The sequence below is a fragment of the Typha angustifolia genome, chromosome 6, assembly GCF_048772165.1.
Source record: "Typha angustifolia cultivar Huaian chromosome 6, ASM4877216v1, whole genome shotgun sequence".
In the NCBI taxonomy this organism is placed as follows: Eukaryota; Viridiplantae; Streptophyta; class Magnoliopsida; order Poales; family Typhaceae; genus Typha; species Typha angustifolia.
In genome coordinates, this window is record NC_133244.1 from 4755744 (window position 1) to 4768884 (window position 13141).

At 39.6% G+C, this 13141-nt stretch overlaps 1 protein-coding gene across 1 annotated transcript; it reads right to left on the minus strand.

Moving 5' to 3' along the window:
• Positions 1–1300: 1300 nt before the first annotated feature.
• LOC140761230 (cis-zeatin O-glucosyltransferase 1-like) lies at positions 1301–2910 on the minus strand. Its single transcript, XM_073098484.1, has 2 exons — positions 2575–2910; positions 1301–2525 (listed from the first exon to the last, which is right to left on the minus strand). The coding sequence occupies exons 1-2, from the start codon at positions 2735–2737 to the stop codon at positions 1309–1311; spliced, it is 1380 nt and encodes a 459-aa protein (XP_072954585.1). The 5' UTR covers positions 2738–2910; the 3' UTR covers positions 1301–1308.
• Between the last annotated feature and the right edge of the window lie 10231 nt (positions 2911–13141).

The following is a 13141-nucleotide window of genomic DNA, read 5'->3' on the forward strand; positions in this document are numbered from 1 at the left end:
TATCTTGGTGGAAGACAGAAGGTAGTGGAAAGTATCATATATTATCACGAGTTGCCCGTGATGTATTAGCAATTCTAGTCGCCACAGTTGCATCTGAATCTGCATTTAGTACAGGTGGCCGAGTAGTTGATGCTTATCATAGCAAGTTGGATCCCGAATCAGTGGAAGCCTTAGTATGCACTCAAAATTGGATAAGATCTACAAGAAAAGGTAATGATTATAATATTCGATAGTATTTTATAAAATAGTATTGTTTACTAATGTTCATATACTTTTTTTTTATTAGGACAAATAGCATCAATTATTCAGGATGTTGAACAATCTGAAGATGTTGATTTAAAGGGGGAGTAATTATATTGTAAGTATTTTTCACTTTATATTTTAAGTTGATTAATCTAGTTTCTTTATATTACTTTTAAGTTGGTTAATTTAGTTTCATTTATTTTGCAGATGCACTTGAAGAGGAGGATTGTTTGAATGGTTGGATGTTTTGATGTTTTATTCCTCTAACTTTGGGATGTTGATACTTTTTAAACTTGGTTAATTTTATTTGTTAAAGTTCATGTAAACTTGTGTCAACTCTAAACTTTATTTTGATGGATATTTTACTTGCTTTTGTGGTTGATAATGTGAACTTGTGTTAGGATAATTTATTTACTTTTATGGTTGACAATGTGAAGTTGTACCAAAATATTATATTTGATTTTATGGTTAACAATGTGAACTTGTGCAACGATGTTATATTTGCTTTTATGGTTGATAATATGAACTTGTGTAAAAATATTTTATTTGCTTTTATGGTTGACAAAGTTAGAATCTCATTATTGTTGTTGTTGTAATTTTTTTATCAAGGTTTAGATTATTAGTTTATGCACATTATGTTTGTGTAAAGTCTATTATTTCTTTTGTTTTTTCTTTTTTGCATCGTTACTATCTTTTTGCCAATGAATCAGTTCTCAAATACTTTAAGTTTTGTTCAAATTGTATTTGAATGGTTTTAGACTTGATTGATATTCGTAGTAAGTTCATATTAATTTGTTTAAAATTTGATACGTATCTGTTGAAGATCTGAAAATTTATCCGAACACTATCCGATCCGTATCCGAAAGCTATCCGATCCGTATCCGAAAACTATCCGTATCCGTTTTCTTAGTATATGGTTTTAATTTTTGCTATCCGTCAAATATCCGTATCCGAATCCGTATCCGGATAAAACATATGAATCCGGATATGGGTTGAGCACTATCCGAGTCGTATCCGATCCGTTTTCACCCCCTAATACTATCGCAATCATCCGTACAATTCTTATCACCTTGTAATATGATCAATAAATAAATCCAACTCAGCACGAGAAGACCCACCATCCATTACTTCTCCCCTCACAGCTTCACCTAAATCCTTAGCTCTTTGCTTAATCTCCTTCCCTTCCTCATAAACCAAGACCTTATTAATGGCTTCCTCTATATCCTTTGCCGCAACTATTTCCTCTCTTCTATCCCACTCTCTAACCATGACACCAACCTTCAGATACTTGGTCACAAGCAATGAATTCACAGGCTGGTCTGAATGCATTGGCCATGCAGCAATTGGCACTCCCATGCTAAGACTCTCCAAGCAAGAATTCCACCCACAGTGACTCATGAATAAGCCAGTGGATTTGTGAGCTAAGATATCCAACTGTAGAGCCCAATCTCGAATAACTATTCCTCTCCCTTCCACTTCCTTATCGAAGCCAGCAGGCAACTTATAACCCGTCTCCTTTGCCTCCTCCGCGAATATATTGCCTCTATCCGCGCTTCTCAAAACCCAGATAAATCGCTGTCGGCTTTGAAATATTCCGATCGCCAACTGCTCGACCTGGTCCTCCGAGAGGGTCGTTGTGCTTCCGAAGGAGAGATAGAGAACGGACCCATCCGGTTGCTTGTCGAGCCAGTCCAAGCACTCGTGTCTATGACCACCTCCTGGTATCACGACTGGATTTATCGGGCCGATCGCGAATATCTTCTTGCCTATATAATCCAGCTCTTGGCGTCGCAATTCGAGGAATTCGCCTTCCAGATTCCTGCAGTTGTTTATAATGATACCGGACTCTGTTTTATTCTTGAAAGGTAATTGGCGATTCACAAAGTCCAAGACCTCCTCAGTGATGCAGCCATCTTGGGTAGGGAGAACCAAGTCTTGGGCTCGTAGAAGATTCGCAGTGGACTCGCTTACTTGCGGAAAAGTGAGTCGGTACAAGGAGGCGATGCACTGGTAAGTGTACGACTCGGCATTTGGAAATGACTCAGCTTCTTTGCCAGCAAACGAAGAAAGTGGGTCATGGACTATTACGAGTCGAGTCGAAGTAGAGGAAAGAGTTTGTAAAAGAGAGGAAAGTGGACCTCTGATGTTGACGAATGCTTCATACGCGGGAAGGAGATGTGATGGAAATTTGATGGTGGAGTTGTGGTCTGGTGCTGGATTGGGAAATGGAGGGATAGGGAGGGAGTGGAAATGGATGGAGTGGAGAGAGGAAGGATTCCAACCTTGGACGTGAGACGAAGTGGATGGAGTGGAGAGAGGAAGGATTCCAACCTTGGACGCGAGACTTGGCTTGGAGCACATGGGTGGGAGTAGCGGCGTAATGGACGGGGAGGCCACGGGAGGAGAGGAGGAGGGAGAAATGGAGGAGTTGGTTGAGGTGGCCTTGGGCTGGGAATGGAACTACTAAGATCGATACCTTTGATTTTTGCTCCATGGTGATCAATTTTAGTCTCTCTGTTTTAGGTGAAGGATATATAATCTATATTTAGAGAGAGAGAGAGACAGAGAGTAGGACTCTCTGCTTTACTCATATAGCTTCTACTTCGCACCCTGACGTTCCGTGTAAGGAACTCCTTCCCAGTTTTTATTGCCAATTATGAAGAATTAACAAAGAGTCAGAGAAGCTATTAGCCGCTGAAATACCCTACGGGTGCAATACTCTTTATATAGATAATGCAGAAAATATTTTCATGATCCTATACAATCAGAATTCTATACAATCAGATCTTTTATCTATATATAGAACCAATCCCGACAATTATGCTATGCATAGATCGCTATCTACTATATTTATAATTCCCATGCCTAATAGATTGCTATCTACTACATTTACATTCCCCCTCAATCTTAACCGTAACAAGGTTCAATTGCGTCGTAGACGATCAAGCATGTAGCGCGTAGCCGGTTTGGTGAAACCATCTGCTACCTGGTCATTAGATGATACAAAGTGGACATCAAGTGCACCCAATGCAACCTTCTCCCTAACGAAGTGGAAATCCACCTCTATATGCTTTGTTCATGCATGAAAAACCGGATTGGCTGTTAGATAGGTAGCTCCAAGGTTATCGCACCATAAGACTGGAGGTCACGGCTGGCATATGCCCAATTCTTTTAGCAAAGATTGTACCCACGTTGCTTCAGCTGTGCCATTCGCCAAGGCCTTATATTCAGCTTCAGTGCTAGACCGAGACACTGTGGGTTGTTTGCGAGAACTCCATGAGATCAAGTTAGGGCCTAAGAATACTACAAAGCCTCCCATAGACTTGCGGTCATCTACACAACCAGCCCAATCTGCGTCTGTGAACACACTCAGGAGGGTGGAGCTGGAACGTCGAATGCTGAGTCCCGTAGCAGTTGTGCCCTTGATATATCTTAAGATACGCTTGACTGCCTCCCAATGCACATCAGTGGGTTTGGAAAGATATTGACAGACCTTATTTACAGCAAAAGAAATGTCTGGCCTTGTTAATGTAAGATATTGCAATCCCCCAACTATACTTCGATAATTAAAAACATCATCATCACCAAGAGTTGTACCACAGTCGTGCGCAAGTTTGTCCGTAACAGACATGGGGGTTGAGACGCTCTTACAGTTCTCCATGTGAGCTCGGTGAAGAAGGTCGGAGGCATACTTGTGCTGCATCAAGGTGATTCCCCCTGAATTGTAGGCGACTTCAATCCCCAGAAAATAGTGCAACCGACCAAGATCTTTGATCGGAAAAGAGGAAGACAGGGTGCACAGCAAATGATCAACAACCTTCTGGGAAGAACCAGCAATAACAATGTCGTCTACGTATACAAGCATATAGATGGTGATGCCCCTATGGCGAAACAAAAAAAGGGAAGTATCTGCCTTGGAGGATTGAAACCCAAGCTGATGCAAACGGTCATTGAGACGAGAAAACCAAGCGCAAGGCGACTGTTTCAGACCATAAAGCGCTTTCTATAGTTTGCACACATAGGATGGATGCTGAGAATCTTCAAAACCTGGTGGCTGCTGCATATAAACATCCTCATCCAGAAAACCATGAAGAAAGGCATTACTCACATCAATTTGGCGAAGATGCCATCCCTTGGAGACAGCCAAAGCAAGGATCAAACGAACAGTGGCTGGCTTAACAACAGGGCTGAAAGTATCCTGATAATCGACACCATACTGTTGTGTAAACCCTCGAGCAACTAGACGCGCCTTATGTTTATCAATGGAACCATCCGGACGTTGTTTAAGCTTGAATACCCACTTACTACCAACAACATTAATGCCCGGTGGACGTGGTACAAGTGTCCAGGTACAATTCTTCTGAAGAGCAGCAAACTCATCCTCCATAGCGGAGCGCCAAGCTGGATCTGAAAGAGCAAGCCGATGAGATGTAGGCTCAGCAAAGAAAGCACGGTGATTTGGAGTGTACCGAATAGTGCCATCTGTGAATTTCTTGGAGAAGATCTTGTTAGCACGGAGGCGAGTAATCTTCTGATGCACGGGTGGAGCATTAGCGGGAGCAGCATCTGGTGCAAGCTCGATATTGGCGTCGCCTGTTGTGTGACCCAACGAATGTGCATCAGGCTCGGGCACAGTAGGAACTTGGGCCGAATCCGACCCAGGAGCGGGTGCTGAGGTCACCGCACTGAGCGGCTGCTGCTGCGGAGGATTTCCTGGGCCAAGAGTCGAGGTAGCAGGCCCAGGGTTGCTTGCACCCGGGACGTCGATCATGCAGACGCATTGATCATCTATCGGAGGCATGGGACGCGGTGCTACTGCAGCTGCATCAGACGTGTTAGACAATAAGAGCGATAAGTCATAATTTCGCATATGATCATTCATAGTTGTCGGTTCAGACTAAGGAAAACAAACATCATCAGAAGAAGGGATGGTCGACCGAGAAGGAGTAGAAAAAGGGAAAAGGGATTCATCAAAGACAACATCTCGCAAGATATACACCCGGCTAGTGCTTTTGTCACTTATATCCCTTATGCATGGAACTATACCCCAAGAAGACACACAGTTTGGAACGAAATTGCAACTTATGAGAATTATATTTCCGAAGGCTAGGCCAACATTCACAACCGAAAGTGCGAAGAAAGGTATAATCTAGCGTAATGTTGAGAAGACGTGTAATAGGGGTAGAATTATTGATGGTACGGCCTGGCATACGATTAATTAAGTAGCATGTGGTAAAAAAGGCTTCATCCCAAAATCTAAGAGGAAGGGAGGAATGCGCTAATAAAGCAAGGCCGGTTTCAACAATGTGTCGGTGCTTCCTTTCGGCTATATCGTTTTGCTATGAGGTATGGGGGCATGACACACGGTGAGAAATACCACAACGCTAGAAATACTTATGGAGACGGTGGTACTCCCCTCCCTAATCGGATTGAACAGTGCAAATTTTGGAATTCAAGAGGCGCTCAACATGATTTTGGAAAATATGAAAGATTTGCTCAATATCCGATTTATGCTTAATGAGATAAATCCAAGTGTAACGACTATAATCATCCAAGAAACTTACATAGTAAAAAAACCCCTAGACACACGTATGTATCTAACCTTTAGGCAATGATATTGTTTGTTTGCTTAAGTAAAAGTCGGAAGAAATATTTAAAATGAAAGTAGAGATGAATGCCAAGATTTTAACGTGGAGAAACCCAAAACGGGAAAAAACCACGGATCCAAACTCGGATCAAAATCAATCACTATGATAGTAGCAGTTACAAGACTGACTCACAAAACAATCCGTCGATCCAAACGACTTTGTTCCTCTCAATCTTGATCGCTAGAACCCACGATTCACTGCTTCTTGTGATTGAAGTCCAATCTCAGTAGCCCTCGAGATTGATCTTTCGTCTAGATAGCCCTTAAGATGAAAGATTAAATTCTTGTAGATGAGTAGACCCTTGTTCGTTGAAGAACCGATGTAACCTCAAAAAGTCTCCTTCAATAATACTTCTTCAACCACCCTAGAGATAGGGCATCACAATCCTTATATATGATCTCCAAGATAGAGCCAAATCCAAGTCTTATCTGTACTCATGAAAATCCAATAAATTGCAAACTTCATAGGTGCGTTTGAACGCAGCACGGGTGCATTCGAACGGCATGACTTAATCTCAAGTGCGTTCGAACGAGCTCGAGTGCGTTTGAACGCGACAGCTTGAATTCTTTAGGTTGCGTTCGAACGCGTTTGTGAACGCAGTACCCGCGTTGGAACGCATTTATGAATGCGGCTCTCTATCTGTGTGAACGCAGTACCCGCGTTCGAATGCGTTTGTGAACACGACTCTCTATCTGTGTGAACGCAGTACCTGCGTTCGAATGCGTTTGTGAACACGGCTCTCTGTCTGTGTGAACGCGGTACCTATGTTCGAACGCGTTTGTGAACGCGGCTCTCTGTCTTTGTGAACGCAGATTTCGCGTTCGAACGCGTTTGTGAATGCGGTGTGAACTTAGCGGCTTTTTTCCAATAATCTTGCAATTTTTCAAACCAAAGATATTCTAGACTTGTGTAAAACTCATATACATGTAAAAAATACACTTAGAATATTTTGTACACAATTGCCAACAAATAAAAACCTAACAATCTCCCATTTTGGTAATTTGTGACAAAACACCTAGGTTACAAGATATTACAAAGACTTCAAACTGAGCAATCAACAGGTCTAGAATATTTTGCACATCAAGCCCTGCAAATAAACATATACCAATCCAAGATCAAGTGAAAATAACTTGAAATGAATAAACAATCCAAACACAAGTTATCAATGGAGCATAAATTCAAAAGTACTTAAGTAGACAAAATTCACAGACAAAGTTCATAGTTACTTCAAGCAAAGTTATAAACAAAGTTATAAAGACTCTAAAGACTCTCATAAACTCCGACTCTAATAAACTCCCCCTATGCCCATACTCCTCCTACATACCTAGACACCTAGACACCTAAACATTTTCCCCCTTTCTGACACAAATGCCAAAGAATAGGAACTCGGAGGAAACTGACGATGAAGAATCGTCAACACAGAGTCAAGTATAGTCCCCTGATGAGCTTGCTCAGCTCGTAAATCATTCACTACCGAATGGAGATCCTACACTTGAGTACTAAGCTGATCGAAACGGTCAGAGTACTGTGGTAACTCCCTCTCAGTGTGAGATGAGTCATCATCAGAGCTATCATTAGAACTGTCGAGGTGCGATGAACGACCAGCGATGGAAGAAGACGGCTTGAGAGGAGACGACTGGTCGTGAGCTTGACTCCGCTTAAGAGTAATCTGATCCAATGGTTTTTGCGAAGTAAGGGAAGGTTCCGAAACATCCACATGCACCCCACTCTGAGTGCACAAATTTGTAATAAAGATGCCAAACGGTAACCCCTCACGAGGTGCTTCTTTCTGTGCAGCTGTGAGAATCGAATCATAGATCACGGCAGCCAAATCAATAGAGACTCCAGATAACATCGCATGAAGAAGGAATGCAAGATCCAGACTAATACTGGAATGTCGAGTCTTAGGGTTGACATTGTACAGACAAAACAGGTGAAGTATGCGAGCCACTAATGTCAGCTTCGCATGCGGCATCATGTTTCCCTTCCAACGTTCCCCTTTGATTAGTACAGTACCAGCATACTCATTGACATCAGGAAGTGGAGCAGACGTTGGATACTGGAACTCACCATCAGGAAGACTAAGTTTAGCGTGAATAACATCTGAGTCCAAGTATACAGATACACCACGAACAGTAGAACGTATACAGCGATCTAAAACCGTGGCATTACTAAAAAATTCCCGAACAACTTCCACATAAGCAGTCCCGCTCATCCGACACACCGATAACCATCCTCGCTCAGTAAATATCTATTCTATCCCCAAAGAAGAAAAATCGGAAACAACCACGGGTCTTTCATAGATAACAGGACGGGTGCCAAAATTATGTTTGTAGCGCCCTGCAGCCGTTGATGAAGAAAATTTTGGAGCTGAAGACGGTGACGAAGGCGGCCTTGGTTTCTTAGTCACTGCCGCTTATTTAGGCATTTTTGAGAAAGAAACAAGTTGTAAGATTCAATACATGCCCAAAGCAAACAAAAAAGTAGCAAGAATTCCAAAAAAGTTTAGAAACCATGAAGGCCCTAAATGAAATCCATCTTTCACTTGAAAACGCTAAGATATCACGTTCAATCTCACAAGAAACATCAAGGTTTTAACATTAACGTGATCAAAATGTGAAAACGCACAAAATCAATCAAGATCAAGCAACTTTATTGAATAAAAAATAGGAAAATGATGGATGATCATACCTCGCAAAAGTGAAGAAAAACTCAAAGATTCGGCCGAAAGACGCTAGATCCGGAGGAGAACCTCCCTCAAAAAAGATTTGAAATGAAAATTTTGATGAAAAAGAGCAAGATCTTGAAGATTTGAGAGGGGGAAAATGAAGGGTTTTTTAGGGTTTGGAAAATGGAAGATGAAAACCCTTGGGTTCGGACGCAATATTTAAAGAACCCCCGAGTGCGTTCGAACGCACTAGTCTGAGCGTTCGAACGCGCTAAGTTCGAACTCAAAAATCTTGAGTTCGAACGCCATTTTTTTTAAATCAGTAAAAAAACACAATAAATCATTTTGGAGATGCACTTCTAAAAAATTCAAAATAGATTCAAGACATAGAATATGATAATCAAATGAAATAAGTTATACAAGATCAATCAAATCATCAAGAGCATATTATAATCAATTCTAATGCATCACTCAAAATTAAATTAATCTTGATTAATCATAACAATAAGTATATGCAAGTTGAGCATATATAACATGAACCTATCTTCTTAAACAAACTTTCCTATTTAACCAATGATGCAACACAGTAGTCAACCCGACTTAGTATAGAAAATTTTGCACTTTTCGACTTATTCTTCATAACATGACAGGAATTTTTCCTGTAATTTTTTTTTACTAAAACATATAAGTGCAATGATAGCTTTCACACATGAGTAGATAGCACTTTTCTTGTAGTACAAATCAAACAATGTGAAAGAAGAAATTCACATATGTCATTTTTTTTAATTTGCAAATAATACACTGAGTCAAACTGGACTCTAAACAAGACGGCTTTAACACTAACTCATTGTAGCCCTTTTCATTGATCTTTTATGAACAAATTTTTGATGACTAAGCATATGATCAAACTGTGCAAATCAAAGTTAATAGTGAGCTATTTAAAAAAATAATCCATGATATCATGCTCACTCAAGAATACACATACGTTATGAGTGCATTAAATTTGGTTTCATTATTATAGAAGTCGAGGGAGTGACAAAATCAAAATTGATACAATATACTTCAAGATGACAAAATTGACTATAATAACTCATAATCAAGTAAAAAATCATACTTATATGTCAAGAATATATTTTTGAATCTAGAAGTGCATCAATTTCTTTTTTATAAACAAAATAAAACTCTCGACAAATCTGAAACCTAAAAAAAATTCAAAGTAAAAGACTGACTCACAAAACAATCCGTGATTAGAACGAATCCTAACTAGGGTAGTAGAATTTTCATTCTGTAATTTCAAGCATAATGTTTTAAAAATTTCAAAGGTTTCAGACTTCTCACGTAAAAAGGCAACCCAGGTAAATCTGGAGTAATCATCGACCATTAAGAATATATAGTGTTTACCTCTAAGACTTTCCGATTTTGTTGGACCCATTAAGTCCATGTGGACTAATTGTAAGCACACGGTCAGTGGTAGCTGCATTTACCTTATTGTGTGAGATCCTAATTTGTTTTCCAATTTGACATGAATCGCACACTCCTTTCGATATTTCTTTCATCTTAGGTATTCCTCTTACCACTTCTTGTTTGGACAGATTAAATAATTCCTTGTGATTCACATGTTCAAGATGTTGATGCCAAAGATCTACAATGTCAAAAGAAGCACTATTATATTTTAATTTTTGTGTAGTTCGAACAACATAGCAATTATCAGATGTTCTAGATCCATTGCATATAACATTATCATCATGATCTAGAATAGTACAATCATTTTTGGAGAATTTTACCTCATAATCTTCATCACAAAATTGACTGATGCTTAATAGATTTGCTTTCAAGCCCTTAACATAAAAAATATTTTCGAGACTAGGAATCCCTGGAGTACTTACCTTTCCTTTACCTATTATCTTGGATGAATTACCATCTCCGAATGTCATAACTCCCCCTTCATGTTTTTCGAGATTAGAAAATAAAGACTTATCACCCGACATATGTCTTGAACAGCCACTATCTAAATACCATAAATCAGAATTTAAGGCTTTCAAGACAGTATGCACAACATAACATTTCAAATCACTTTTCTTGACCCATATGACCTTTGTTTTCATCCCATAAATGAAAGCAATTCTAGGTTTTTGCAAAAATTTGTACTTCTCCTCAAATTGAATTCTTTCTGGTTCAATTACCTTGAGTCGTTGAAGTAGTCTAAGATTACTTTTCTTGAGTTTAAACGACTCTAGGTATAAGTCATTATATGCCTTTCGGATTTCAGATTCATCTTCCTCAGCAGGTAACATATCCTGATCATCTGTACTATCAGTATCAACAATAGAGTCAGTATTAAGTAGAGAAGAGGTAAAAGCTACAAAGTTTTCTTCGTCCTTTTCAGAATCATCATTAGATTCATTTGAGTCATCCCAATTAACTTTCATAGCTTTGCCCTTCCTCTTAAGACGATTAGGGCATTCTTGTGCGATGTGTCCAAAACCAGAACATTCAAAACATTGAACTTTATTCTCAGAATTCTTATTTTTCTATTTGACATTGTTGTTGCTACCACCTGTATTCGAACTCACAGTATTCTTCTTTTTCACAAAGGCTTTGCTTTTTTCAAATTTTTCTGCATTCAACTTGTTTGGCTTCCGAAAGAATTTATTGAACTTTTTGACAAACATTGCCAACATCTCAACATCTAAATCACCTTCATCATCAGACTCCTCTAAATTTTGTTCAATAGTGGATAGAGCCATCCCTTTGGATTTCCTCGGTTTTGAAAGACTGGACTCAAATGTTTGTAGATTTCCTACCAATTGTTCAACTTTCATAGAGTTGATGTCCTTACTTTCCTCAATAACTGTAACTTTCGCATGAAACCTTTCTGGAAGAGACCTAAGGATCCTAAGAATAATTCTGTTTTCATGAATTTTCTCTCTTAGGTTGAAACTGGAGTTGACTATATCACTCAGCTTTGCATAAAACTCATCAAATGTCTCATTCTCCTCCATACGTAGGGTTTCAAAACTAATAGTCAACCTTTGAAGTTTTGAAAGTTTTACAGTTTTAGTTCCTTCATGAGTTGTTTCTAAGATCGTCCAGGCTTCTTTTGCTATTTCACAAGTAGAAATTCTTCTAAATTCTTTCGAGGAAACACAACTAAAAATTATATTTATTGCTTTGCTATTCCAGCCAACTTTTTCATAATCTGTCTTATCCCATGACTCAATCGATTTCTCAATAAACTCATCATTCACTATGTACATTGGTGAACTCCAACCGTTCACAATGGCCATCCATACTTGCTCATCTATAGACTTCAAATAAGCTCTCATCCTAGTTTTCCAATATCCATAATTTGATCAATCTAAAATAGGAGGTCTAATAGATGATGGTCCATCTCTATGAAAATCCATGTCTATCTGATCTCTCTCAAAGGGTGAGAGAACCTTCTCTGATACCAATTGAAAAAACCCCTAGACACACATATGTATCTAACCTTTAGGCAATGATATTGTTCGTTCGCTTAAGTAAAAGTCGGAAGAAATATTTAAAATGAAAGTAGAGATGAATGCCAAGATTTTAACGTGGAAGAACGCAAAACGGGAAAAAACCACGGATCAAAACTCGGATCAAAACCAATCATTATGATAGTAGCAGTTACAAGACTAACTCACAAAACAATCCGTCGATCCAAACGACTTTGTTCCTCTCGGTCTTGATCGCTAGAACCCACGATTCACTGCTTCTTGTGATTGAAGTCCAATCTCAGTAGCCCTCGAGATTGATCTTTCGTCTAGATAGCCCTTAAGATGAAAGATTAAATTCTTATAGATGAGTAGACCCTTGTTCGTTGAAGAACCGATGTAGCCTCAAGAAGTCTCCTTCAATAATGCTTCTTCAACCATCCTAGAGATAGGGCATCACAATCCTTATATATGATCTCCAAGATAGAGCCAAATCCAAGTCTTATCTGTACTCACGAAAATCCAATAAATTGCAAACTTCATAGGTGCGTTTGAACGCGGCACGGGTGCGTTCGAACGAGCTCGAGTGCGTTTGAACGCGACAGCTTGAATTCTTTAGGTTGCATTCGAACGCGTTTGTGAACGCAGCTCTCGATCTGTGTGAACGCAGTACCCGCGTTCGAACGCGTTTGTGAACGCGGCTCTCTGTCTGTGTGAACGCAGTACCCGCGTTCGAACGCATTTGTGAACGCAGCTCTCTGTCTGTGTGAACACAGATTTCGCGTTCGAACGCGTTTGTGAATACGGTGTGAACTCAACGGCTTTTCTCCAATAATCTTGCAATTTTTCAAACCAGAGATATTCTAGACTTATGTAAAGCTCATATACATGTAAAAAATACACTTAGAATATTTTGTACACAATTGTCAACAAATAAAAACCTAACACATAGTACTTGAAACCTCAAACAGAAGCTTGAGCAGGTCCCCACACATCGAAGTGGATAAGTTCAAGAGGAGAGGTGGTGACACGAACAGAATTATTATAAGGAAGTCGATGACTCTTTGCACGTTGGCATGCATCACAAACTGAGGACTCTTGTTCAAAGGAACAATCTAAATTAT